The 27,973-nt window shown below is 44.8% G+C and overlaps 4 protein-coding genes across 7 annotated transcripts; 1 reads left to right on the forward strand and 3 right to left on the reverse strand.

The window, feature by feature from the left end:
* Positions 1–18: 18 nt before the first annotated feature.
* On the forward strand, positions 19–1,565 carry LOC147209816 (gastrotropin-like). The gene is made up of 4 exons (XM_086105840.1): positions 19–153; positions 248–408; positions 561–650; positions 1,327–1,565. The coding sequence occupies exons 1-4, from the start codon at positions 87–89 to the stop codon at positions 1,408–1,410; spliced, it is 402 nt and encodes a 133-aa protein (XP_085961966.1). The 5' UTR covers positions 19–86; the 3' UTR covers positions 1,411–1,565.
* A 339-nt stretch (positions 1,566–1,904) lies between these two features.
* LOC147209817 (gastrotropin-like) lies at positions 1,905–2,607 on the reverse strand. Of its 2 annotated transcripts, none has more exons than XM_086105841.1 (3): positions 2,427–2,607; positions 2,084–2,334; positions 1,905–2,009 (listed from the first exon to the last, which is right to left on the reverse strand). In XM_086105841.1, the coding sequence occupies exons 1-3, from the start codon at positions 2,491–2,493 to the stop codon at positions 1,950–1,952; spliced, it is 378 nt and encodes a 125-aa protein (XP_085961967.1). In that variant the 5' UTR covers positions 2,494–2,607; the 3' UTR covers positions 1,905–1,949. The 2 variants fall into 2 exon arrangements, with proteins under 2 accessions (XP_085961967.1, XP_085961968.1); XM_086105842.1 differs by having other exon boundaries at positions 1,915–2,009; positions 2,152–2,334.
* A 3,560-nt stretch (positions 2,608–6,167) lies between these two features.
* Positions 6,168–7,101, reverse strand: LOC147209818 (gastrotropin-like). 3 transcript variants are annotated; one of them, XM_086106067.1, is made up of 4 exons: positions 6,983–7,101; positions 6,687–6,841; positions 6,344–6,594; positions 6,168–6,269 (listed from the first exon to the last, which is right to left on the reverse strand). In XM_086106067.1, exons 2-4 carry the CDS (start codon positions 6,751–6,753, stop codon positions 6,210–6,212), a joined length of 378 nt encoding a protein of 125 aa, XP_085962193.1. In that variant the 5' UTR covers positions 6,754–6,841; positions 6,983–7,101; the 3' UTR covers positions 6,168–6,209. The 3 variants fall into 3 exon arrangements, with proteins under 3 accessions (XP_085962193.1, XP_085962192.1, XP_085962194.1); XM_086106066.1 differs by lacking the exon at positions 6,983–7,101 and having other exon boundaries at positions 6,687–6,941; XM_086106068.1 differs by lacking the exon at positions 6,983–7,101 and having other exon boundaries at positions 6,203–6,269; positions 6,412–6,594; positions 6,687–6,948.
* Positions 7,102–7,373: 272 nt separating this feature from the next.
* ccnjl (cyclin J-like) lies at positions 7,374–27,861 on the reverse strand. Its single transcript, XM_086105843.1, has 6 exons — positions 27,616–27,861; positions 27,017–27,125; positions 18,520–18,730; positions 10,502–10,801; positions 10,248–10,407; positions 7,374–9,905 (listed from the first exon to the last, which is right to left on the reverse strand). Exons 2-6 carry the CDS (start codon positions 27,083–27,085, stop codon positions 9,386–9,388), a joined length of 1,260 nt encoding a protein of 419 aa, XP_085961969.1. The 5' UTR covers positions 27,086–27,125; positions 27,616–27,861; the 3' UTR covers positions 7,374–9,385.
* Between the last annotated feature and the right edge of the window lie 112 nt (positions 27,862–27,973).

A 27,973-nucleotide genomic window follows, 5' to 3' on the forward strand; every position in this document is an offset into this window, starting at 1 on the left:
AACGAGAATCGAGCATGTCTGTGGAAAGCCACTCCTGTTTTGTCTCTTGTCGTCCTTCCTTCGCCCTTTTCTTTTCATTCACCATAATGTCTTTCACTGGGAACTATGAGCTGGAGAGTCAAGAAAACTATGAAGACTTCCTCAAAGTAATTGGTATTGGTTTTCTCGTTCCATCAATCTCCAAATATCTGCAATATCGCACATGTCAACTTTGTTCACTGTCTGTATTTGGATTTTTTTGCCAAAGGACTTCTCAGTGCCAAGACTGACAGCAAAGTCCAGACAGAAGTCCTTCAGGATGGAAATGACTTCACGTGGACTCAAACTACCCCCAACTGGACTTGGTCAAATAAATTCACCACCGGTCAGGAATGTGAGCTGTTGACAATGACAGGCTCCACATTCAAGGTGAGTCGAGATCCTTTGCGGCAGGTCGGCGGTGAGCATGGGTGGGAGGAGGGGGGTGGGGGTGAAAAAAAACTATCATTTTTCATTTGTAGTTTTGATAACATTCATTGAAAGTTCTTTGTGTAAGAAGTGGGTTTATTGGTTCTTTACAGGCCCCCGTCAGTATGGATGGTGGGAAGATTTCGATATTATTTCCGCAGTACCTCTTCACAGCTGAGATGGTGAACGATAAATTGGTCATGGTGAGTGTTATTGATCATCACACAGATTTAAGCATTGATACTAAAATCCCAGATTAGCCTTAAAGGGGGCATATTATGGAAAAATGACGTTTTCATCTTTGTCTTGCTGTGTAGAAATAATTTGGTCTCTCTTGTGCTTGCCATCCTATCAAACATGAAGTGAAACCACCAAATAATTTGGAATTATGTGCCTATTTCTGAAAATGTGACTGAGCGCTGTTTGACTGTTACTGAGTTCTGCCCTGTTGTAAAACTGTGGAACGAATTCACATAATTACCACCCCCCGCACCAGGTAGAAACCTGTAAATAGAGATTTACAACTTCATTTCGCTGATTTAAATGTTGATTGAAGATCTCTTGAGTTGAGGTGAATGAAAGATATCTTGAACGAGAATTGCGAAACAACATTACAGAGATTGGAATACAGTTTTTATCAACTGTGGGCCTCTAAATAAATATACTTCGCTTGAGTCTGAATGTTGTAAGGCAGCAAAAGAACACCTCCAGTGCTTTGCGTTTCTTCCTCCAGCTTCTCTGGTCATTCCAATGCCAGTAATTAACAATTAAGTCAGTAAAGTCCCCGCTGAAGGCCCAGGAAGAAAACCGTAACCTGGATTAACCAAATCTATCCCAATTCTAAACTAATGTTGTCCACTCAACATGCTCCTGTTCTAGAAATGCATCACTCCGGGAGAGAAGGGTGTGACTTTCACAAGAGTGAGCAAGAGGACGTCTAACTGCAAGACCCAACACGCTTGAAAAGAACTGACGCTGTATTGAAGTTGCTGTTGCAAATGCTGGAATGGTACAAAACATCTGTTGACTTGAAATGACATTTGAGTGCAACTGACCCAAGGCTGCACCGCCAGCATTTGGGTTGAAGTCAATAAAAGTATCACTTGACTCATTTTAAACTCAGTGATTTTCCATTGAGCCATTTAAAAAAAAAAAAAACATTTTTTGTACAGTACTGAAGTCCACTACAAAAATGTATCCACATTCCAAGAACATGAAAAAAGTGCTATCTATCTATTTATCTGTCTGTCTGTTTGCCTATCTGTGTGTGTGTGTGTGCGTGTGCGTGTGCGTGTGCGTGTGTGTGTGTATGTATATATATATATATATATTTGATAGAGATAGATAGATAGATCTACTGGATTAACATTAAATGAGGGAAATTTATGGCGACAGTGAGAAAACACACGTACACCAAAAAAGATGCAGACACATGTCTTGGTATATTATTCTTTTTTTTTTTTTAATCGTTATTTCAATTACATTTTTGAAATAGATTTTGATTACACTGCTTGTCTCTTGCTCACCATCCTGTTGGTAATCCCATTCGGAATGGAATTAATCTGGAATAAAGAACAGCCAATAAAGTTCAGTCTTCACAGCAAAATTCCAGAGTGTAACCGGCGTGCATGCTCACCTCTGTGAGTTTGTCACCAGACACCTCAGCAGTGTAAACATATTTGGGGAACTCGATCTTGATTTTACCTCCTTCTAAACGGACAGTGGTCTTGAATGTTGTGCCGTCCAGATCTTCCAGTTCCGCCTTCCTGTTAAGCATGAATGTGTGGGTCAGACTGTCACCGCCCATATACTTGGTAATGCTGTAGTAATCGCCCTGGTAGATGTCCGTCACCATGTCTTCATTGGGAACTTCCACCTTTGACACCCCTGCACACAATATGACATCAATCCGTTACTTTCTTGGTGTCTGTGTTGTTGTTGTTGTTGTTTTCATGGAGCCAGCATCACAGATTTCTTACCAATCGCTTCCAGGAACTCCTTGTAGTTCTCCTGGCTCTCCAGCACATATTTGCCGGTGAAAGGCATGATGAAGACGAACGCGAGCACACCGCTGACTGCGGTCCGCCAGTTTACGGCTCCCGTTTTTATACTCCACTCTCATGTGTTTCAGTACCTTGATGCAAACCACTGGGTTGGTCCTTAACCGCTATACCCAAATACATGAAAATCGACTACTCGTCTGCAGGCACTTGTCCAGTTTCCAAAGCAAATTCTGTATTTTCCAAAGTCCTTTGCATTCTGAATGACAGGATAACATTGTGTTCTTTCCACCCTTAAATTTCACAGCGTCAACTTGTCCCACGGTGTTATAAAATGTGATAAAGCGTGTCTACAAAGAAACCCGTCCAATTCTGTTGGTCATGTTTTCATCATGGTCCAGGGTGAGCAAACCCTGGGCTGCTCAAATAGCCATATTGCTCTGAGCTGCCTGGTCAGTGATGTGGGAGGCGATCACATGGGCATACGGTGTGAGATCTGAGACCCCGCCGTTCAGTAGGCACGTAAGAGTTAAGCAATATAACGATATGCAGTGCATCATAGATACAAAATAAAGCATCTATCGTATTGTTAGATTAGGCCTGACGTAATTGGTTGACTGGAGTTTGGCTGTTTTACTGCTGTGACCTTTATTTTGCTTTTCCTTTGCTTTCTTTATCTATGGCACTCTTGGCACACATTTGAGTTGAATCTAGTTAAGACCGTGCAGTCGCACATCATCACGTGGACTTGGAAGACTCGATTCTCTGTATGGGGGCGGCCAAGAGGGTATAAGAACGGAAATCATTCAGGGGGCGGTTAGACCTTCTTCCGCATCTTTTGAAGAAGGAAACACCCCACGAGGGTGTACTCGATCTTTCGGGCATTCGTGAAATAGTTAAGCTGAGAATGTCCAGTGTTGACTCACTTTTCGTGGGTGATACGTTCCAAGCACCCCCGCAATAAGGGAATTTCCATAAAGCAGATGTTGACCTATTTGTATTTTTTTAATCCTATTTAGGGGGAGATTTACGCCTCTATTAAACCAATACAGTCCAACTCCACCCCTACACACACACACACACACACACACACACACACACAAACACACAGCTCTCACCTTTCTCAACACTTCATAAATGTAACTTAAAATGCAAAATAGAGAATAAATACCGAGCTCCTCTTGATTATAGGTGACAAGGTGTCTAATTTTCATGGTCTGGGGTTTTGAAAAACAACCCCCCCCCCCTCCTATTTTTTTTCTTTTCTCTTCTTTTTTTTTTTTTTTGAGATGGGGGGGGGCGACTTAGAAGGAAGCAAAAGTCGGAAGAAAATATGCCAAAATAGCAAGGTAAAACTGTATTACAAGTTATGGTCACACATTAAAATACGTGATAGCGTGAATCTGCAGTAAATGAACCGCAAAGTAGCAAGGGATCACTGTACAGCCACTTCTGGCAGTTAATGATTTAGCGAGCATAAAGGACCTTCAAAAGTTCAGATCAGGACCTTACAATTAGGTGCCATGACGTGGATTGTTCAGATCAGAACTTTACAGTTTGATGTAACGATTACCGTTTGTTTGTATAGGTTTTTTTTCTTTTTTAGTTGATGGACAACTCTGCTACCTTGTGAACAGTTAGAGAACAACACAAAGTGCCTACGGACCACATTTCACGAATGATCAATCCAGCCGGTGAAGAAAGCTGGCTGTGTTGTCTGTTTCTCGATACACGCCCACCATTATGATGGCTAGGATTTCTAAAAGTAACGTTTTTATTATTCTATCATAGTAACAATTTTTGTGTTGTGAAATACTGTACTTATTTTGAGTTGCTTATCACTATCTATCCATCCATCCATTTTCCGATCCGATTATCCTCACAAAGGTCGCGGGGGGGTACTTGAGCTTATCCCAGCTGTCTTCGAGCAGTAAGCGGCGGACACTCTGAACCGGTTGCCAGCCAATCGCAGGGCTCACATAGACGAACAACCATCTGCGCTCACATCACACCTAGGGACAATTTTGAGTCAGCCTGCCACGCATGTTTTTGGAATGTTGTAGAGACCCCACACAGGCACGGGGAGAACATGCAAACTCCATACAGGAAGGGCGGAGCCGGAATCAAACCCTCCACCTCCGCACTGTAAGGCTGACTAACCAGTCGACCACCGGGCGCCCTGCTTATCACTAAGATATTAAAAATATAAAGAAACAATGATGTCATTTTTGATTGTTGGCCTCATCTGCAACAGCCACTCACAGCGTTACAGAAAATAAGGTTTAGTAGGCAGGGGTTCGGTAGGGGTGTTTGCATGGGACAGTTCTGCACGTTTCTAAGTTTGGCATTGTGTAATGTTGCAAGACATGTCATGTGTTTTGTATTTCATGGACAACGCGTTCCTCTCGTAAAGTGACAAGCTTTGTCGTGAGCGCCTCTACGAAGAGGAAAGTACCCTAAAATCCCGAATAATTGTGCGATCAGTCTAATATTTTCAGAGGTTGATGTGAGCACGAATTAAATACTGTATGCCAATATACATTTTGGTCACCATCGGTCGCAGTTTTGGCACAATTAGGTGACGTTTGGATTCCGACTGTACGGGGTTAGACTGTCGTGTTGCATCACTGTACTTCAGTACGAGTGAAAAGGGACATACTGTATTACATTAGTATCGTATCGGCCACTAAAAAGGGGTTTGAATCATTTAATACAAGATTCCATGGGACATATAAACACTATGGAAATCTAAAATTAAATATAAATATTATTTTCCCTTTTCTTTCAATTCTGAAGCAGATAATTGTTGAACCGGGTTGAAGTCACGTCAGCCCATCCGCCATATTGTATGTGGCTTTAAAAATAGACATACATTTGGCAAATGATATCGTAAAATTGAGCTAGGGCAGTGCTTCTTAATTATTATATGTTAAACAATTCGCGCCGCCGCCCCCCCCCCCACTCGCTGCCGCCACTATAAATGTCATTTGGCTCTAAAATTGTTGAAAGTACACGTCTGCACGACATTCTATCCTTATTAACATTGAAGAAAAGAACAACGAAAGAGATATAGTTCAACTTACAGTAAATATTTGAGAAGGACTGGTGTGTAGTTATAGAACACAGTTATCGACATTTATTGAACATGAAACATGCCGTAATTCGATGCCCCAACCGTTCTGTCACCACATCAAACTTCAACAATAATTAACATCCTGACAACTGATATCTCAATGTTAGCCAAAGCAGGATTATTATGTTTTCTCGAGGAAGAATGCATCGATACATCTCTTGTATTGATTGTGAGGCTGCAATGGTCAAACATCAATGCAAAATCCACAGCTGCATTTACAAATTTATAACACTGAGAGGTGCTCTTGCTCTTTGGTGAGACACAACGGGACCTTCGCGTTTCAGCAGGCCTCAATAATGGATACATACAATTCGATGAGAAAAATAATGAAGGAAATGTAATGACCTCCATGCGTTTATGTAACCTATAGTTGTCCTGAAATAAAATGTACGTGTGTTAGCTGTTGTAAAAGAAGAAAAAAAATCCAAATTACTTATTTGAATCCCCTAAATTGACATTTTTCTCTTGTTCCGCACTCTTGATGAGCAACACACATATAAGTAGAGAGAGAGAGAATTGGAACAGGTATTCACTCCAAAGGCAGACAAACAAAATAATATCAAGCAGAACCATGTTGAATGCTTGTTTATTAGGTTTAAATACCAGTTTTGCAAGATCTTATTTCCAAATTACACTGCTTGTCTCTTGCTCACCATCCTGTTGGTAATCCCATTCGGAATGGAATTAATCTGGAATAAAGAACAGCCAATAAAGTTCAGTCTTCACAGCAAAATTCCAGAGTGTAACCGGCGTGCATGCTCACCTCTGTGAGTTTGTCACCAGACACCTCAGCAGTGTAAACATATTTGGGGAACTCGATCTTGATTTTACCTCCTTCTAAACGGACAGTGGTCTTGAATGTTGTGCCGTCCAGATCTTCCAGTTCCGCCTTCCTGTTAAGCATGAATGTGTGGGTCAGACTGTCACCGCCCATATACTTGGTAATGCTGTAGTAATCGCCCTGGTAGATGTCCGTCACCATGTCTTCATTGGGAACTTCCACCTTTGACACCCCTGCACACAATATGACATCAATCCGTTACTTTCTTGGTGTCTGTGTTGTTGTTGTTGTTGTTTTCATGGAGCCAGCATCACAGATTTCTTACCAATCGCTTCCAGGAACTCCTTGTAGTTCTCCTGGCTCTCCAGCACATATTTGCCGGTGAAAGGCATGATGAAGACGAACGCGAGCACACCGCTGACTGCGGTCCGCCAGTTTACGGCTCCCGTTTTTATACTCCACTCTCATGTGTTTCAGTACCTTGATGCAAACCACTGGGTTGGTCCTTAACCGTTATACCCAAATACATGAAAATATTCAAAATACAGTTACATTAATTAGGTGTGTTCAGGCAGTTAGTCTCCTTCATTAGGCAAATTACTGACAAACTGGTTCCCTCACCTTCACACTCTACATCAGTCTTGTTGCGAGGTCGGTGCCACGAATTTGAAAATAGCCAGCATTCAACCCAGCTTGATAAAGTTATTGATTAGATAAATGCATCAAGTGTTCATTACCATGATCGGTGTCTTCACTAAGATGAATAACTTTTTTTCCCCAGAATCGTATATCAAACTGGTAGCCCTTCTCGTTCATCAGTAAAAAAGCTTTTTCAAAAAGGTTGGTTACCCCTGTTCTAATGTGATCCAATACAAGAGCTGCATAAAAAAATCCCTCTCTCTCTATAGGTATGCACACACACACACACACACACACACACACGCCAAAGCCCAACCTCGAAAGATAGACAATCAGACACAACCCCAAACTCAGTTTTTACATGTTTATTTTTCCATGGCACATCAAAATAAAAAATACACCATTTTACAATTCAGTGTGACAAAGCAACACTATGAGATGGTACATTAAAAAAAATAAAATACAATAAAAAAAAGTAACAAAATATAACTTGGAAGTTTTTGGTGTGTCAGTGTAGTTCGGTGCGAGTCAAATCAGCACCACTCACAGAAGACAAATAAAACACGCAGTGATGCACTAATCTAGAGACAAATGCTTCCAGTGACATCTCTCACTCAAAGGTGGTGGCTGCAATATGCAACATAGTCATTGTGTTTGGAGAGCCGACTGCTCTCTGGCGGAAAGGTGACAGTAAGTCAGGTCACACAATTGTTCCAAATAACTTAGAAAAAGGAGTGAAGCAGTGGTGTTCAGACAGGAAAAAGCATATTGCACCTTTGTGGCAGGTTGATCAAGAAGTCCCAAGTAATGAGCGCATTGAAATCTACATGGCACGAGATTCCCAAAAAGAAGTGAATGAAAAGAACCCTTTCGTCACTTGAGGAAATAACTCTTTAATAACCGTCAAGTCCATCGACAACAGCTGGGTCCAACGTATAAAATAGGTTTGGGAGTGAAAGACCGTTTGTGGTATCTCCTCTGAACACTGGCACACACAATCTGGATGTGTTTAAAATTAACAGGAAGTGGAAAACTGGGCACTTCACAAACGTGGAATGCAATTACGCGCGACTGGATGCAGATGTTTGTGTTGCAAATGCCATCATGCATCATGTTTGGGAATGAAACATCTTTAGAGGGAATACAGTACACTTTCTGGCACCCCCCTACATTGCTGTGCTGGGTGTGGGTTAAATGTTTTGGGGATTCAGTCGCTCTCAAATGTTTTTTTTTTTTTTTTTTTTTTTTTTACAAACACGTGGCTGGTAAGTTCCCCAACCCTGACTTAAAGCATTTCAGCGCAGGATGAAGGTGAGTTTTAGCCTGTATCCTGAGCCTTTATGACAACAATGGTGATGTTCTAGGTTGGTATTAAAAAAAAAGATATCCAAACCCAAGTGTATATATAAAAGCTATGGCATGCTCCAATGTAATATTCAAGTAATTTTGTTCAAGTCCCTGATACTTAAGTGGTTCATGTAAACATTATCAACACAGACTGACCCAGCAGTTCAATAGAAGGCAGCAGCAGCATTTTATATGTACAGTACACCACTTCCAGGTCTGCTTCCCCATGCTGGTCCAGTCACATCAAATCTTTGATACCGGCTTTAAAACTTGGTTCACCTTCTGTGCGCTGCAAGGCATGCCTTTGGAAGCGGTGACGAGAGATTCTTGTAGGTTTTGACTTAGCGGGCCAGTGAGGGCTTTTTTTTAAGCTGCCAACCGCACCTGCTGCGCACCAAACAAGGAGTTCTTCCGCCCCCTCAAGGACTAATGCGGTGAGGAATTCCCAGAGAGGCCCCTTTGGGTTTGACGCAGCCTACATGCGTTTAATCAATGTTTGCTAACACGAAGAGCGCGCGCGTTTCCTTCACATGGCACGGCCTGAAAACACAAACTGCTGGGCAATGGTGACCCCAGTATGTGTTTTCCCTCCCAAAAATGTGGTCATTTTGGTAGAATGAGTCTTCTACAATCGATCTATCCATCTATCTGTAGATATAGATAGATATAAATGTAGATGTGTCTACAAAATCAAAATGGGAAAATATCTTTTTCACAGCTTTGTTGTTGGGTTTTTTTGTTGTTGTTTTTTTTTGCACTTTTACAAAACTTGGCACTGCTTTCATCTCAGTCACAATCTAAGATATCAGTCAGAGTCTGCGGAGAAATCAGTCATGTCAGAGTGATGACCTCTACCGGGTCTCTTTTGTCTTTGGACCGCTGCTTGCGTTTGAGATGTCTCTGCGAGAAGGGAGGGAGGGAGGGACGCGTCGAAGGCGTTGCCGTGCCGACGGAGAGAGAGGACAGATCCGCGAGAGGCAACGGGGACGGGAGCGCCGCGGCGCTCTCCCTCTGCCGTTCTCCCTCCGTCTCCTGGCGTCACCTGTCGAAGCAGCCGGCCGCGAAAGTGTGATGGGCCCCCAGGTAACCACCGGTGTAGGCCACGCTCAGGCAGTGGTGAGCTTCTCCGGCGAGGGCCATCTGAACGGATATGGGGCCCTGCAGCGGCAGCGCACGAGCACCCGCCTGGAGGCCGGAGGGCAGACTTGAATAGGAAGGAAAGCCGCCCCCGGCGGCCAGGCAAGAAGCCCCGCTCAGGAGCCCGACCCGGTGGCTCTGAAAAAAGTCCTGAGACACGTTGACCACAGGCCCCAGAGCCTGAGCGTCGGCAAGCGTTTGCAGCTGAGACAGGGAGGGGGAATGTTGGGAGAGGTTTGGGAAGCGGTCCGGCTGGAAGAGCAACTGCGGCGTGCTGGAGGTGGACGACGAAGACGGCGGTCTCTGAATGGCTGACACCGGAGAGCGGTGAGAAGTTTGGCCCTGAGATTGCAGAGAGGAAGCTCGGTGCGGAGGGGCGCACTTGGTTTTGTTGGCCTCTTTTACGTCGTTGTCGTGAGCACTGGGGAAAGCAAAGGCAGGCCTGTGTCAATGTCTCGCTTCGTAGAAAACAAACGCATTCGGTTCTTGACGCCGTGTTCAGGATCGACTCCCACAAGCAAGACCATCAAAATAAGAAGCGAGACTGAATGGAAAAGATTTCATTCTGGCAGTGTCCCTGACCGTGCTTATGTTAGTTTTGCAAATGTAAAGTGTAGCTCCAGTTATTATTATTATTATCCCTTCTTTAGTCCTTTCATTTTTTTTTTGATTTCATCAAAAACTTTATTTTCAATTTTAATTTTCCCAATTTCAATCATTTTCATTTCCGATAACAACCTCGGTGCGTGTTCGTATGTCTTACAGCAGCATGAGTTCGATGCACTGGGTCAGGTGGTCCCAGGTGTAGCCGGTCAGTAGATGCAGCGCAGTTGTCCAGCTCGGGGAAATCTGGAGGCAAATACGCGACGCCGCCACGCATGCGGCAGCAACTTGGGATGGCCGGAAACTCAGGAAAGTGTGATCTAAAAAAAAAATTTAAAAAAAAAAATCAATCAATCAAACAAACAAGGTTGTGTCAGTTTTCAGTCCAAAGCGGTCCATTGCCATTCGACCCACCTTGCAGTGAGACCTCCAGGAAGTAGTGAGTGTATTTGTCCATGAAAGCCTTGGTTTTGGAGAGGGAGGACAGGGGCCAGCCGTTGTACAGATCTCCCTCTTGCACCGAAGCGTTGAGGTAGTAGTCGATGAAGTGGGCCGGTGTGGGCATGCACAGATTCCAGCCAAAGGTCTCCAGCAGCAGAAGTTCCATTTTGATCAGATCCTTCTTGTTGAGAACCATGTTCAAATTACACATGAAGCCCAGTGAGTTCAGCTGCTCCAGTTTCGGCACTCTGTCCTCCTTCTCTTCAAATTTGCCTGGGGAGGATCACAGTGACACGTCACAATCACCGAACGCATTCCGGTGGCAACTTGTCGAGGGTGTTCAACTGAGGGGGGGGGGGGGGGGTCTCTTTTTTAATTTATTATCACATACATGTAGATTTCACGACAAACAGCACTCACTTTGTTTTTCTTGAAACTACCTTATGTTCATGAAAGACACATTGTGAAACCCGTTTAATTTACCCTTGTTGACACGTTCCAATCTCCAAGGCTGTCAAGAACTTTTCAGCCCATTATGCCATCAGATCTTAATATATATAATAAAACGAAGGCCGCATCATAGGGCTAATCCTGGGTAAACACCCTCTTTTGCTTAGTGCAAGGAAGACAACATGCTGACTGTTTGTTATGCATGCCAAGTGAAGAATCACACCTTTTTTTAAGTTTAGTCCCGATGATGCGGTTTCGGAACAAACCACGTTTCATTATCACGCCGGCTGGAGCAGCTCCAGGCCGAGTCACTTGATCATCACGAGTGAGCCGCAGCAGAGGTCTGTCACGATGCTTCAAAAGGGTTTACCAAACAGCTCAAATGAAGTATTTAGTATTTAATTTGGAGGGAGCGAGTGCGGCGTCATCATCCTTTCGCCAAGGTGCATCGACTCTACAGAATGGTACCGGTACATGCAGGTCAGCTCATCTTGATCGAGCTCCGCTGACGGATCATTCGGGTTTACCCTAACGCCAAATGAGCAATTAGCATCTACAATAACAGGCTCGGTGGCAACGGGCTTTGGATCATCCCACAAAAGCCGAAGGCCAGCGATCACAAAGCAAGCGCCTGCTTCACATGAGCAGATAAGTTGACCGGCACTGAACATCTGGCTGAAAAGCAAAGCCATTCGGCGAGCAGGTCTCGATGAGGCTCACTGAGGATTACACAAGCCCGCGGCCGTCTATGAATAAGTCAGCTTCAGGCCTCATCCAGCATTTCCCGGCGTCCTCGCTGACTCACTGCATTTTGCCTTGCAAACGTTACAGCAGTGCCCAACCCGAGACATCCCCACCTCTCATTTCCATGGCAACTGCCCAAAGCCTCAGGGGGTCCGTGTGACCAATGAGGAGACAAGACGCAGCCTTGAATAGTTGAAGTCAAACTTTCAGCGCAAACTTTGAACAATCGCCATGCGGAGACATCGTGCCGATAAGCCGCGGGTTCTATTGTGCGCACGGGTACCACAGAGAAAACTCCAGAGCCACTGGCTTTGCTCCAAAACTACAAAACAGAAAGTAACATGTTTGATGGACCTCAATGACCATCGACCAAGGGAGTGCCGCTCTTCCTCACCAAGCGTGAATTTTAGCACTGACCTACTCTGAGGTGGGGGTAGGGTCAGTGAGCGAGCCGGCCTGAGTAGTCCGGGTAAGCGGGGGGACCGCAGCTCCGCTGGCCATGGGGGTAATTAGCGGAGAGGCAATAATGGCGCGTCTGCACCAAAACAGGAAGCTCGGCGAAACGAGGCCGTTTACGCCCGGCGGCCACATTCTGTCACCCTCATAGGAACTGGCTGGTGCCGGACGGCTGCGTCCATACAGACGACGCCATAAAAACCCGTCGATACCGCAGCCTCTTTGATCTTACCGCAAGTCCGTCGTCGCCTCGAGCTTTTGTGCACCTGGAATGGGCGAATGACAATGTCAAACGTGGCACGTCTGCTTTTACACTACGTCGTGTTGCATAGAACGGCTTTCGTGGATCGAGTTCAAAATGTATCGTTTGCGGTCAAAAAAAATCTCTTTCTACCCATTTCACGCAATCGGAAGTCAAGTGGCAGTTTGGACAAAGTTGCAGTTTAAACGGGGCGACCATATTCCTGGCAAGATTCTGATTGTGAAAAATTTAATTGTCTTGGATAAACGAATGTGAATCGATTTTGCGGTGGCGAGCCTCAGTCAACATCGAAATACCAAACGGCTTCAAGACGAGATGGTTGTTGCCATCTGAGACATCCCAATCGGATGAAATATCATTTTCAGACGCTGGAAAATGCATCTTGACAATCTCTCGCTGCACAGTCTGTCAACTTAATCCGCCAATCCGGAGAAGATTAACTCAGAGTAGCAATAAGGTGTATTTGAGTGTACGAGTCGATGGTTTTGCTTCTAAGACAACAGTAGAGGAACCATTCGGTCTTTACACACACACACACAACAATGTCGAGCGGCAGGCATATTGTAAGGCAGATGATCATGACAAAGGCCAGCTTTGTTTTGCTGTGCTCGAGCTGGTGCATTCCTCGCCAGTTAGTTCCGCCTACCTGGAATGAGGGCGACAAAACGATCCTATCTGAAATCAACGGCTATGGGAGGCGATAGCGTTTCGTAAGGTTCAGCCAATTCAAGGGCTTCTTCTGGAGCTCTGCGTGATCATTCTCACGACATCTACGCGTGATGGCAAAGATGAGAACAGGCCGGGGAAAGGTCAGGTGGGAGGATAAGGCAAGACCAGGATGCAGGGCCTCTTCCCGGGTGCGCATTTGGGAGAAGCGGTGGGATCAGAAACCCGAGCGCTCTTTCTGCTTCACGACACAAGATAGCAAGCAGCTCCTCTGAAGAAGATACAGTGCTCGACATCAATGAGGGCGCGCGCACACACACTCGCACACTTTTCACCCCAGAATTTGAGATTTCCAAAACATTTTTTCTAAATTCTGACAATTGAACCCACTGGCAAATGATTGGCAGTTACAATTGTGTTCATCGAAAAGTCCTCATTTTGGGAACATTAAATGACGGTTAGGGGAAAAAAATGGATATTTTGAGTCTGCGCATGATCAGATATTTTCCAAAGTGTCGGTGCAGAGTACCCACTCATTCATAGCCCTGCATCCCAAGTGTCCGAGGATGTCAAATAATCTAAGACAGCTTCATGAGAAGTCTGAATTTAAACTATGATTTGTTTTTTTGAGAAATATTCATTCAGCGCCTCATTCTCCTTTCTTTTTTTCCCTCTTTGTATTGACGTCCATGGAGGAATTTCCTTTGCCCGCACCTATCCTTTTATGTGCTGCCTCATCTTTCATCAGGAGTGTGAAATTGCTCACAGCTCCATCATAGGATCTCCTTGTTGCCACCCCTGGCTGTGGCAGCTCTCACAATGCAGGTCCAAGTCGACCCTTGACCTGTGATGCTAATGGCCAGTGAAGTGGCCAGGAAAAAGCAAAGAAATTGTGTGACTACGTCGTTGTGCTTGGTGGCTCGGGGCGTGCTACAAAGCGTGTAAATGCTGATCCGCGTTAGTAAGCCCGTTGCACGTCACAAAACGTTCTTTTTATTCTTAAATGCCATTTGGCAATATCATAATGACACATTTAAATGACTATGAAAGCCCAGTTGCACCACCTTTGTCAAAAAGGATACAAAACAGTGGAGGTGGCTTTCTTTTGATATACATTTTGGGAGACCTCACTGGGTGGTTCAGTTCCAACTTATCCCACTTTGCAGCCCCCCCGCCCCCCTTGCCTTTGAAGTAGCACTTTGCTCATTTCCCAACCGCCCCAAGGACGGTGGGCTGCTTTTACTGGCTGCCCTGCCCCAGGACTGGCTCGCTATGCCTGTCCGACACAAGGTGAGACAACCGAGTGGAAACAGACCCAGTAGCAAAAGGTAAAAGGACCCCACAAGAGTCCAATTACGTGGCAGCAGCAATTCCAAGCCTTTTTAAGATCAAACACTGTGAGGGATACTACTTGAACGGACATCTTGACTGGGCGATCGGGGCAAAAATCTATACGGGCTGGTCATAAGGTTGCACCAGCAACCGACATGTCATTTAGCAACGTTAGCTTTAAGTCTCTGCCATACAAGCGCACATCCTCCCTGCTCCTAGTCTCCATTCCCCTCCCCCTCTCGGAGAAGGGTCTGGCTGCACGTCCTGCTTGCATTGACAGGCTTTTGTTTGAGGCCTGACTCGGAGAGCATATGGCAGGTGCCCCTCAACCCCCGAGTTCCTCCCCACCCCGGGGCTCAGAGGCCTGCGGAGGTGCAATGTGTCGAGTCAATATTTCACAGAGTCTCACAGGATGCTCTATTTGTTTGTTTGTTTGGGGTTCCGGAATCAGGCTGCTTGAGTAAGAAACGCAACAATCGACAATCAAACAATATGTGCGGCTCTTTGTAATATTTTGCTGTCGCTGCTTGTAACACTCAACATCTTATTTTCATCAACTGTCAAGTGGGAGTATATCTGAAAGAGCTCAACCCGCTGTCAACTCAAACGCCAATAACGCATGCACTTCCTCTCTGTCAGTATCATTAACATTCATAACAAAGCATCAAATGTCCTTTTGTTTAAAATCATATCTGTAGCTCTTGAATTGAAATTCATTCGATTGTATAAGTCGTCACCATGTGGTCACCAGTCCATGTACCGTATTTTCCACACTAAAAGGCGCACTGGATTATGAGGTGCAACTGCAATGAATGGCCTATTTTGTATTTTTTTTTCATTTATGAAACGCACCGCATTATAAGACGCAATCGACAATGCATCCACTAGATGAGCTACGCTCAAGGAAATGTCAACAGAACGATCAGATGTCAGTAAAACGTAGAAGACTGGACTGTCTCAGAAGTGTTTGTTATTTATTCCTTTGTTGTGTATTCACAAACGAGGAAATCACAAAAGAAATTCTGTAGGGGGGCGGGGGGGGGGGGGGCTATAGAATTTATTTTGTGATTTCCTCGCTTGATTTTCTGTTTTGATGCATTATTTTCAATTTTTGTAGTTTCTTTGAAGGAATCGTTAATTTACGTTTTTCGGAAGCGGTCATGAACGCCTCTCGAGTCGAACGGAAGAAGAAAAAGCACGGAGACGGACAAAGGCGTACCTGTATTTGTTGAGACTGTTTTAAAAAATGAACACCACAGCTCTCCTTTTTTCGGAGCTGCAACAAAAACTTATTTAATAAAGCAGCGACACAGTTCACTGAACCAACGGCAAGTTATAACATTGTAAGCATGTCTCCAGCAAGGAGCCATCTTGGGGTCGACATATTACCGTAATGACAAGGTGCACCGGATTTTAAGGCGCTTGTGAGCTTTTAAGAAAATGGAAGACTTTTTGGTGCGCCTTTTAATGCGGAAAATATGGTAGTTCTTTTCTTTCGCCAACACACACACACACACACACACACACACACACACACACACACACACACACACACACACACACACACACACACACACACACACACACACACACTCAAGTCAGGATGTGTGATCATTCCAAGGCATCACAGCATTCAGATAAGAAGTAACATGACATTCCTCAGGGATATTTGAGGAAAACAACAGGGTCCCTAAATAAATGCTTCCAACAGCCAGTAACACTCGTTCCCAGGGGGCCTGAAAATCAGACTATAATCTTACTACAGCACAAGAGGCTCATCTATGAACAAACATCCACCCAGAAAGACACAATGGAGTAACGGGATTAAGCTGTGACGACTGGGAGGCACAAAGGAGGTAGCGATTAATTAACCAGAACAGTTTTAAGAAAGAATGAGCGTGGCTGTCTGAGGCGGTTTGATAATTAGGCCAGATTCCAAGGCAACCCTGGGGACAGATAAAAAGTAGAGACAACTCCAAATCAAACACCCTTTTAAGCTTTCATCAATAATGCCAGGGACTAGCTGGAGAAAGCCGTGGAGCAGAGGAGAGGGGCTCCAGAGCGCAAACACACAATCAAAGGTTTCTATTAAAAAAAGATATCATCTGTTACAGAATGCAGAAAAAAAAGATCTGTTCAGACTGGCTTGACAACATCGAAAATCACCCTCAAATAATTTCTTTTCAATGTAATCGCTTCCTCGTCTCATCCTAATCCGTCCGACCGAATCGAAGTCTGATCGCAAAACCAGGCCTGAGCATCATTACTCAGCTTGCACACAAACATAAAGTGCACCCTCCCAAGTGAGTGGGCCCCGTTCCAGACACCATCATTAGCCTAATTACCCATGATGCCAGAGGTTGCGTTCTAGTGCCGCCCCCCTCCCCCCAAAAAAACAACCTCACAGCCAGTTCATCACCAAACAGAACGAGAATTCCATTGATTTTTGTGCAAATAGCTAGTACTGTATTGTACTAGTATGTTAACTTTGTAAAAATATTTTGGGCTTATTTACAGTGCTAGCTGATGTACAGAAAACAGCAACAACAAAAAAAAAGCACCAGATAGTGAATGAAAATTGGATTAGTGTGGGTTTGCGAGAAGGATTATATGGAGTGAACACCCGGTTTTCAAAGGGGATACGATACGTTCAGCTGTGATCAACGCGCAACATGAGAAATTCTGCAGAGCCCTGTTTTTCCCAAAATTATTTTACTCCTGGCCCCGTGGTTGACTGGTTAGCGCGTCGGCCTCACAGTGCAGAGGTGCAGGGTTCAATTCCGCCATTGGCGTTCCTTTACATGTGCTGCCCGTGTCTGCGCGGGTTTTCTCCCACATTTCAAAAACATGCATGGCAGGTTCACCGGGCACTCCAAATTGTCCCGAGGTGTGAGTGTGAGCGCCGATGGTTGTTTGTCTATATGTGCCGTGCGATTAGCTGGCAACCAGTTCAGGGTGTCCTCCGCCGACTGCCCGAAGACAGCTGGGATAGGCTCCAGCACGCCCCGCGACTCTTGTGAGGGTAAAAGCAGGTCAGAAAATGGATGGATGGAGGGATGGATTTTAGTCCTCCTACACCAGCTGGTTGCAAACCCAGTCCTCGTGGGCCATTATCCAGCCCATTTTAGATGTCTCCCTACTCCCACACACCTGATTCAAATGGTTAGGATCGTCATCGTGCTTCTTCAGAGCTTGTTGATGGGCTGATCATTTGAATCAGGTGTGTGAGGTGAAGATAACATCTAATACAGGCAGGATAGTGGCGCTTGAGGACCGGAGTTGGGCATCACTGTCCTCCACGCTTTAAATTTATTAAATTGTACAGTTAACAAATTGTAACAAAAAAATGTGAATCATAAAATGTATACAAAATGGTGTACCAATTATAGTGTCTTTAAGAGGCGGGGCCTGATGGTGTGGCATGAGACGTCTGAAAGTGCGCATGAGTGTCTGAGCGTGAGCTTCGGCCGTCTGCAGCGTCCATGTGAGCTCATTCTGCTTTACTGTTCTCTCAGCACTGGATCTGTCCATCCATTTTCTCATCCGCTTATCCTCACGAGGGTCGTGGGGCGTACCGGAGCCTATCCCAGCTGTCTTCGGGCAGTAGGTGGAGTACACCCTGAACCGGTTGCCAGCCAATCACAGGGCATACAAACAACCATTCACACTCACAATCACACCTAGGGATCATTTAGAGTTCCATTAACCTGCCATGCATGTTTATGGAATGTGGGAGGAAACCGGAGTACCCCGAGAACATGCAAATCCACTCGTCTCCACTCGGGAAGGCCGGAGCGGTATCGAACCCAGCACGTCGGCACTATGAGGTGGATGTGCTAACCAGTCGGTCATTGTGCCGCCCCCCCCACGACATTGTATCAACAACTGAAATGTGCATCAACACTTGTGGCTCTCCTTTCCCATTGGTGAGAGCATTAAAGAAAGGAAGTAGACAGGAAAAGATACAAAACCCATCACTGAAAAAAAGGAACTTTGGGGGGGGGGGGTGGATACAGCGTGACTGATTGTGGTATAGCGTGAAACCACTTTATAGAAAATACAAGGTGAATGTTGGACTTACTGGCTAAGAGCAGACAGGACAGGGCAATGACATAGAGCTGCTTGACGGCCACATCGTAGTGGTCCATGAAGAGGTCCAGCAAGTAGACGGAGAGGTGGCGTGCCGTTGGACATAACTGGTAGCGATTACTCAGGATGGCCAACAAGTCTGCAAAGTAGCGACGCATGCCAATCTGCGGTGAATGGGCTCGATAGACGGGTAACTTCAACTCCTGGGGAAGAGACGGAAAAAAACACGTGAATGATTGTGCGTGGGTAACAGGGTGTACAGAAAGCAATGGCGGGTAGCTATAGGGGTTGTAAACCGCATGCATAATAATTGTGAGTTGCGCAGGTCTGCCGCTGGGTGTCAGGAGTGGTGCTGTGGGGTTAAAATACTCATCTAACTCTGCCTCCATCACATCTTGATTATGGTGTCAAGTCATTTCCATATCATTTCTTTCTCCTTCGTTGCGGCGAAGAGGAGCTAATTTGGGTCACGGAAGAGGTCTCTGAGTATCGGGCATGGCTGTTGGTGTCTCTGTGTGCGGTTGGCTGGGTTGACGGGGGTCGCTCTTCTCAGAGATGGAGCAGTGGATAGGATTAGGTTTCACCCTGAGCACGTCTTCTATTCATGTCCCATTAGCTGCATGTGTTCCAAAACAGTAGGAAGATCCTAAGGAGCATTAGCATTGAATCGGCCTCAGGATCTTCTCAATCAGTCAGGGAAAAATCGAAACTAAGAAAGGACAAGGCTCTCTAGTTTCTGTATTTCGCAAGTATAAAAGGCATATTTTGCTTTGTGCAAACACACAAAGGAGCTACGTTCGCCAGATGTTTAGGGCAGAAAATATTTGTGCTTCTAAAAGTGTTTTGCTCTTGGAAATACAGTTAAAAAAACAACAACAACAACAAAGACGTTTGATCTGGATGTATTAAGAGATTGGGGATTGCCAAAGTAATCCTATTTTAAAATTGTGAAGGGTCTTTACATGAGAAAAATTGAGTCAGGACAGTTTTTTGAAGCAAGCCTCCATTTAAGCAAAGTGCAACACTTTGCAAAACAGATTGCTTTAAAGAAAAAAAATGTTCATTCTGGAAGGATTACAGGAAATGTCACTTATTTATCTTGAATGCCATAAAAAAAAATACATGCAACCGGATCCAAAAAGTGACTCTTCAATGCAATCCCAAAATAAACAGTGCCGCCCCCTCCACCATCACCACCACCACCCAAATCCACATAAAGCAACTCCACCCCCTATGCCAGAATCCAGCATACCACCCAGTCCGCCCCAAACTCTCCTCCCACTGCTTCAGCTCCTGCCTCTCGTCCATCTGTCTGTCTGTCTGAGGTTACAAGGGGTGCGGGAGGACTGGGGTGGGGAGAGCTCCAAAGAGTTGGGGGGGGGGGGGGGGCGGAGAGGAGAGGTGCCTTTGTGGAGGACCTGCACGATAATTAAGGATTCCACAGCTGCCTCTGGCTGATTTGCATGTCTGGTAATTTGCCACATGCTCCACAGTGCCACTATCTCCCACATCAGGGCATTTGCACCGCAGCAAACGTCATTAAAGGCTGGAACAGACTGTGGGGGAGCAGGCACCATGGAGGAAACCACAACACTGCATGAAGGTGTTTTAATGCTCCAAATTCCACAAGAGTGCATTTGTTTTCTTTGTACCTACTCATGAAATTACACACATGCAAAACTCAAGTCAAAATCGCTAGTTCAATAAGGAGCAATTTCACAAGATGCCCTTTCAGTACGTATCAAACATTAATTCAATACTAGGTGATTCCTACAATTCCACAGAAAGACAAACAGTAATCAGCAATGTGCACAAATTTTGCCTATTGTTATTTTTATTTTATTGTTTTCTATCCTACTTAGGCATGTATTTGATAAGTGAATGAAGATTTTGCTAAGTCATGTGATAATCAGTACCTTTTGCGAGAGAATGTTTATAGGCAAATATGCAATATTTTCATGACTCTTAAGTCTCTCCGGAGTACAAATTACAATTCGGGGGGGTGGGGGGGGGGCATTTATTTCACATAAACTGAGACTGAGAACTGTTTAGCTTGGACTCGAACCCAAAATCCCTGGTCCCTAATCGTGGGTGCGTTCGTGAATATGCTCGGGGCACGCACTTCTTCACTGCGACTGATCGGAAACTCAAAGAGCGTTGTTCAAATGTGCCGTTCGGTTATTCAGAGTGCCTCAAAGAAGGAGTGCCGGAGATCAGTGAATCAGGCAGCACAGACGGAAACAGTTCAAGTATGAGCTGTCGATCGGTTAATAAAGTTGCCTGTGTTCAAATAGCAAATGGAGGAGAGTGAACTCTGCCTCTCTGAACACGCAGACTCGCAGAGTGGTGTATGGGCGTTGGATTTAAATTCCCGACGCAACGACAGGAAACAAGTTCCAGTTGGATGTACCTTCTGCTCTCAACTACAATACAATACATGCTGATTTATATAGCGCTTTCACAACAGCGGCAGCTGTAACAAAGCGCTTAACAAAACAGTTAACATAAAGTAAAACAAACAACACATAACACGGACAGTCGTGCAGTCCTAACCACTTTTCCATCACACGCTTTGTTGTTTGAAGCAGTTTGAGATGAAAGAGGAGAGAATCAAAGTGTCCTTTAACCAGTGGATCAGAGACGTCATGCTCAAAATGTGCACATGTCGGCTACAAGCTAAGTTTCAAAGTCAACAAGAAGCTGTAGCATCCATTGGCGAAAAAAGAGATCGGTTCACTTCTCCTGTCCCATGGAAATCCATTTCAATTCCAAGCGGCGACTCACGGTTCCAAATACGCATCGGCGCTCTGCGCCAACGCTCCTCTCTCCTCATCCTCAACTTCAGCAGCCATCCATCCAGCCGCACCAACGCCGACTGTCCGACAGCGCCGACATAGCCACTGAACAAAAACGGGGTTGTGAAAAATGCTGCCCATTACAGGCGCAAAAACACAAGCGCCCCAGGTCTGTCCAGCACCGACAGTCAAAGGCGCCGACATTCCTCCCAATCAAAATCCCTGCTGGTACAGGCGTGCTGCCGAGAAGGCGCAACCACCGAGCACAGATACTTCTCCTTTGACGAATGTCGTGGCCAAAAAGCGCTGAAAACAGTCCATATCAGGTCCACACGATGAAACAACAAACAACATGTGGCAAAACAAAAGACAAAAACAACAAAAAAGAACAAAAAAGCAAGGCTCTTGAAGAGCACTTGCCGAAGGCTGCCTACTCGGGCGCCATCTTGGAAAAAAAATAATAAAGTGTTTCTTTTAGTTTAGTTTAGTTGGCTTACAGTTCCTTAACGAGAATCCCATGTTGCATTGTGGCCAAATGTACGATAATGGTCGGTTATTGCGCCTTTTGTTACTCTAAATCGGGGGTCTCAAACTCCTTTTTGTCACGGGCCACATTGTAGTTACGGTTTGCCTTGGAGGGCCGTTATGAATTTTGGGAAACCATCTAAATGTTTAATCACCTCCAGATATCACATACACAGAGACCAACAAATTGATGGATAACTAGTTTTAAGATCATAAGTCAAGAATAATAACTGTTACTGTGGATAACAAATGACAATTAAAAATTTTGGTTCTGACTTTAGCAAGCATCATGGAACTTGACATGCTTGATTTGCTTTCGCGGGCCACATAAAATGATGTGGTGGGCCAGACCTGGCCCCCGGGCCTCGACTTTGACACCTGTGCTCTCAATCCTTGTGGGGCAAAGACGACGCATGCTGAAGGAGCGATATGTCGTCAGACTTTAGTTGCCATGACTACTACTCCTTCTGTTTCCATTCTTCTTTTATTTTCTTTCGGTTAGTGGCAAATATTTTTGGTGCATGACTGCCACCGTTTCAGCATGCTAAAGAAGGTGGCCAGCGGCAGTAATGCACCAAAAATACTTGCCAACTGCCAAAAGAAAGCCAACACGATTAGAGGACGGGATTTTGGGGGCCAGTCTGGGCTCTAATTTGAATATATGCAAGTCGCGCTGAAGCATAAATCGCCAGGCCAGCCAAACTATGAAAAACATTGCATGCACCCTATCACCTGAAAAATACGGTAATACAACGGTAGCGTGTTTTGCCATTTATGGTTTTGACAGTTTAACAGTAGTCAAGCACTGTGTAAATAGCCCTTTACGGCAGAAGCAGTAAAGTAAGGGAGCAGTTCTTGCGGTGTTGCTCCCCTAGAGAAGTTCATGTTTCTGTTTGTAAGCAGGTTTACATTAAAACAACAAAAATGAAAATACAAGCGGACTTGGATGCACATTGGTGGGATGATCATTTTCAATCAACAGCATTCAAATCCGGGTGAAATTTGAAAGGCGTTTTAGCTTCAAGTAACAAGCAACCTGCAAATGTGTTGGCAATACGGATGGAAAATCCGACTAAAGGATGTATGTCCATGAACCTGCTGAACTTTTTTTCAATTAAAATATTTGTATTAAATCACAATCCATCATGGGTGGCACGGTGGACGACTGGTGAGCACATTGGCCTCACAGTGCAGAGGTGCAGGGTTCGATTCCTGCTCCGGCCTTCCTGTGTGGAGTTTGCATGTTCTCCCCGTGCCTGCGTGGGTTTTCTCCGGGTACTCCGGTTTCCTCCCACATCCCCAAAACATGCATGGCAGGCTGATTGAAAACTCCAAATTGTCCCGAGGTGAGCATGAGCGAGGATTTTGGCATGTCTATGTGTGCCCTGCGATTAGCTGGCAACCAGTTACTCGACATTGTATACGCCAGCAATGTGTCTACTTTTGGTGTATGTGTAAATATTTCTGGCCCTTAAAATCATGCAATCTACTGCCACTTTGTGTCCCCTCCAGATGTAATTCTCCTCATGTGACACTTTTCGAAGGGATGACTCAAAAGGTAGTGCGCATCCTTAAAACACAACAGTCAAGTAATATATGCCGTTAACACAAGAAATAAAAGATAAAGCAAAACGAAAAAAGAGGGGAAAAAGAACAAGAAAAACATTCAACAAATAAAAATTGACTCCAGGCCTAAACGGCACAGACATTTACAATCAGTCAAAAGACACCTATTTAACCTTTAGCCCAGTCCGCATTCAGTTTTAAATGACGGCAAACTCTGCATGTTGCCTTAATTTCCAAGCTAAAAAAAAGATTTTCAGAAGGCGGGGGAGACTTAACCACGACATTATTTTAGGCCGCTGTGAAAATAGTCTTGTGTAACAGTCTGCTCTTTCAAAATGCGGGCATGGAACCTGTGTCTCAGACATGGAGTGAAGCAAATTCGGCGCTCCACACCCCAACGTTTGCGTGTGATGCTCCCCTGAAGCCACACATCACCAACGGGCCATCTCGCACATTGGGGGTTTATTTGCAGCTCAGTCTGCATGCGTAGACAGCCAGGCCAGCTGACGGCTCACTCTGAATCACACCCTGTGTTTCTGAATAGAGGATTGTGCGAGGGAATGTCTACTTTTGAGCTCGTAAACATCGCTATCAAAATCGGATGCCTCCACTTCACGTGACGCACGCGGAATACCTGAAACTGTTATCTAGGATCTTCTCTCACCGTGACGCTGGCAGGGACTTGAAGGTGCCTGCCGCTCAAGTGACAGATGTCTCCATTAAAGTCGCACGGGGGAAGAAATATGACCACGCTTAAGGTTAATTAAGACATTGCCAATTAATGAGCCTCGACTCATCCATGTAATCCCATTTAGATCATTTTAAATGGGCAACTTGGCCGCGTAATTACATTTTGCCGCCAACGTTTACAAAACGTGAAACATCCTCAGAGACTTTGTTCCATCATCACAGCGAGAAAGGCTGGGTTTTCAGATTTGTTCTGACCAATCGTGAAGCCCCGCTTTACAAACATGACATTTCGTTCATGGGGAGAACAACGAGGAAAGCAAAAGTCAACGCCAATCGCGGACTGTTCATTTGGTACATGAGCCTTCAGGGGGGGACATCACCCACGCTGTGTCTCTGAATGAATGATTGATCCTAGGGCCCAACCAAAATTGCTTTTTTTTTTTTAGGCTGATGCAAATTCAGATATTTGGCATAAAGAAAATTCCTCAACCCGATTATTTGCTTGACTCATTTCAACAAAAAAAAAAAAACATTAAATCATTCAAATAACTTCCTTGTTTGCCTCTTCATACTCGCGAGATACGAATTGCAGAGTGAAAACTTGACACCACGTTGTCCTGTAATTAGTATCTGTTCAACTTTCAACACAGAGGAATTTTCAAGCACAAAACAAGACGGCGCTAAAATCTCACTCAAAACATTCCCCTCGTTTCCTTTTTTAGTAGTTATACGCAATGAATGAAGAAGATGTTATACTGCTCTCCTCTTCCACTTGTTGCTCACGGTGGTCATAGAGGATCATTCATTCATTCATTCAGAAAGAAAGAAAGAAATCATGACCAGGAGCTTCGGCAGCACAGACGTTACACGGCCATCCACCACTGTTGTAAATGTTGGCGGCGTTCAGGTGCAGTCACTCGCGCAAGCAGTGGGACAACAATGTCATCTTCTCAGGAAACATGCATATTGACGCAAGTGACGCAAGGGCATCCATCTTTCTGTGTGACACTTAACAGCATTTACTCTTCCATGAAAAAAGAAGAATATATTAGTTTCATTGGCAAAACTGTGGCCACTTTTGATCATTTTAAAATAGGGTTCAAAATGGCCAATATAATTGCTCTGATAATGAACTGACTGGTCAAGCCCGACATAGAGAAGTTTGCAGCTATTCAAAAAAAAAAAAAAATTTTTTTTTTAAATCCAATACAGTCAAACCTCAGTTTTCGAACGTCTCAATTCTCGCCCAAAATATTTGCGAAAACCGGTTTTCGACCAAACTGAGCAAACTCGAATACGCCACTTGACTCCTCTCGGCTTCCTTCATTGTGTGTAACGTTCATTGTGAGCAGACGTATTTGTTGTGATTTACGCGAATCTGACTGTTTTTATGTCATTTCTGCATCGTGTATTAGCCCCTAATCGTGGGCTAATAAAATAGTTTCAAATTTCAAACAAATCGCTTTTCGAACAGCCTTCTGGAACGGATTATGGTCAAAAACCGAGGTATGACTGCATATTAAAACCCTCTGCATGACCTGACAGCAGAAAATGATTCAACTGTTTTTTTTCTGGGGGTAGACCAGCTCTCTCTGGCCCCATTTTATGCCTCCAATGTAATTTTCAATTAATTTGTCTTCATCATGGCGGAAATAAAACAAGTCAATCAGCGAATGTACACAGAGACGACGTGACTGAAGGATGAAGCTCGTGTGGACACAGGGAGGTTCTTGCAAATCAGACTATTATCGTTTTTTTTTAAGGTTATTTAAGTCCATTTAGCAACAACTGTTTTAAAGAAGGAATCTCTACTTGATGGCGCAGGAGACAAACTTTGTTTTGAGGTGCGGACGGCTACATTCGCGCGGCTGCATATGGCCAAAACCAGAGGCGTGACGTGACCATTCCCATCAGATCATCAGGTGAGTTCTTATATTTTAACTGATTCTACAATCTAAAAAACACAACAGCTAACTGGGAACATTTCATTTTTGGCAGTACAGGTACTCCATCATGAACAAGTCAAGCTAGCAATGTAGCAGCCTTGGCGTTAGTGAGATGGGGGTGTTTCTTTGGGTGGAGTGGAGAGAGGCTGCATTCAAATCTTGTCGTACTTTCAGGACCACATACTCCAACTATAACACCACTATCAAGTCTCAATTACAGAAGCCATCAATACTGTACCAAAACGCAATACGACAGCAGCGCACAACTGCCAAATGCAGTGGAACCCTTATTTATGACTGTCTCAATGTTCAAATCATTCAATTTATAAACCAAAGACCAATTAAAAATACTGGTCTTCGTGCGAACCTTGTCGCGGCGTGCAAACGTTTCATTCATCCCTTTTGCGGCTCGCACCGCGGCCATTTTCGGGAGGCGGATCATTTCAGCCCCCAATTGTACTCGACTCTGAAAGAAACAAATCTACAATGAGGTATCTTTGAACGGACCGAGAGAGGTCTGGACTAACGCAGACTGGCGACGCAGTTTGCACGCGTTCCGGCAGGGCAGCTGCATAGGAATGAGGACCACAGTTCTGCTTGTTGTTGTAGTTAACTTGGCGAATAATGTTATTCATATTTATAATATTTGTTAAAGGATCATTTTTAAATTGACAAACCCGTTCAAGATCGAATTTTAAGTTTATAGATCAAGGTTCCAACGTACATAGTCAGTGCGCCTAAGAGAAACACTACTACTAGTGTTGGTAATAAATTACCGGAATTACATTGATGAAATATTAGAAATAGGGATGTAAATGTAGGTCAGTGCTTCTCATCGTGTACAGGCCAAAAGACAAGAGTGGCCCTGGCAACTCTACCAGTGATGAAAGCGTGAGCATCTGTGTCGCCATCAGTGTTATGTTCACGTTGTCAACAACTTAACAGCTGCTTGGCAAGGTGAACTCACCTTGATGCGGAGGGACTGATGGATGTCTGCAGCGAGTTGTCCTTTCCACCATTGCAGCTCTCTTTCCATCTTTTCCCATCCAGAAGAGCCTTTCAGGATCTGCTTGGACCTGCAGAGACACACGTGTTCCACAACATCAAATGGCAAGCTGATATGGGTTATGCTACTATTTTCTCATCAATAATTACTGATGAAAGGCATTTTTATAGGATTTTGATAGTGAGCAATATGGAAGTCTTGATGGATTCCAAAACATCCTCATCGAAAAAGTTGATATTCGGTGTTCGTCCGAGGCCATTTCCAATTGCGGGGAGTTTTAATGGCCGTTCAAATGTATCACGGACGCTTTCTGGCAAGCTTTTAAACAGCCACGAATTAAACTACAAGTTTAACCTTCGGGTCGCTGTTTCAATGTATTAGCAGCACCACACGCGACACACAAGTTAAAGAGTCCTCATCACTCGTGTATAAAAAACCGGTGTGAAAATGAGCGCGTCGTGATATCGCTGAGCCCCCTCGACTCGTACACGTTTAATTTCATCTTGGATACAACGGTAAAACTTTTTTTTATAACCGACCTTGTTCAACGTGCCACTCACCGCTCCGTCGGGAATGCCCCCCAGACCCCTTTGTCTCAGTCCGACATCCTGAATGAGACAACTCCGTTTCGGCTCAACTTTGAAGAAAGCCCTCTTTACTGGGCTAAAAGGCGGACTTGGGGTGCTCGGAACAAGTTCCCTCAAAGGCCACTGACCCCGAATCCCGGCACGGACCGTTTTGCGTGCTGTATTGACACTTTTCCGAGCGATTTTCTCGGCGAAGCTTCGGCTGGAACAAAGTCGCCTGCTCGGCTGCACCAGCTGCCGCCGTTACGGCTAGAGGCTCATGCGCTTGACTCGAGAGTTCCTTCCTGCGTACTGGGAAATGTAGTCCTTTTCCCACTGCGGGCTTCGTAAG

This window comes from Hippocampus guttulatus, chromosome 2 (genome assembly GCF_054856545.1).
Source record: "Hippocampus guttulatus isolate MCC_2025c chromosome 2, RoL_Hgut_1.0, whole genome shotgun sequence".
NCBI classification, from domain to species: domain Eukaryota; kingdom Metazoa; phylum Chordata; class Actinopteri; order Syngnathiformes; family Syngnathidae; genus Hippocampus; species Hippocampus guttulatus.

Excerpts from the sequence above, each read along its gene's own strand:
- LOC147209816 (XM_086105840.1), top strand. The coding sequence starts at position 87 with ATGTCTTTCACTGGGAACTATGAGCTGGAGAGTCAAGAAAACTATGAA. Across the intron at positions 154-247 it reads AGACTTCCTCAAAGTAATTG|GACTTCTCAGTGCCAAGACT; the intron begins GTATTGGTTTTC and ends TTTTTGCCAAAG. Across the intron at positions 409-560 it reads TGACAGGCTCCACATTCAAG|GCCCCCGTCAGTATGGATGG; the intron begins GTGAGTCGAGAT and ends GGTTCTTTACAG.
- LOC147209817 (XM_086105841.1), bottom strand. The coding sequence starts at position 2,493 with ATGCCTTTCACCGGCAAATATGTGCTGGAGAGCCAGGAGAACTACAAG. Across the intron at positions 2,335-2,426 it reads GGAGTTCCTGGAAGCGATTG|GGGTGTCAAAGGTGGAAGTT; the intron begins GTAAGAAATCTG and ends TATTGTGTGCAG. Across the intron at positions 2,010-2,083 it reads CTGGTGACAAACTCACAGAG|ATTAATTCCATTCCGAATGG; the intron begins GTGAGCATGCAC and ends TCTTTATTCCAG.
- LOC147209818 (XM_086106067.1), bottom strand. The coding sequence starts at position 6,753 with ATGCCTTTCACCGGCAAATATGTGCTGGAGAGCCAGGAGAACTACAAG. Across the intron at positions 6,595-6,686 it reads GGAGTTCCTGGAAGCGATTG|GGGTGTCAAAGGTGGAAGTT; the intron begins GTAAGAAATCTG and ends TATTGTGTGCAG. Across the intron at positions 6,270-6,343 it reads CTGGTGACAAACTCACAGAG|ATTAATTCCATTCCGAATGG; the intron begins GTGAGCATGCAC and ends TCTTTATTCCAG.
- ccnjl (XM_086105843.1), bottom strand. The coding sequence starts at position 27,085 with ATGGAAAGAGAGCTGCAATGGTGGAAAGGACAACTCGCTGCAGACATC. Across the intron at positions 18,731-27,016 it reads ATCAGTCCCTCCGCATCAAG|GAGTTGAAGTTACCCGTCTA; the intron begins GTGAGTTCACCT and ends TCTCTTCCCCAG. Across the intron at positions 10,802-18,519 it reads GTCCTGTCTGCTCTTAGCCA|GCAAATTTGAAGAGAAGGAG; the intron begins GTAAGTCCAACA and ends GATCCTCCCCAG.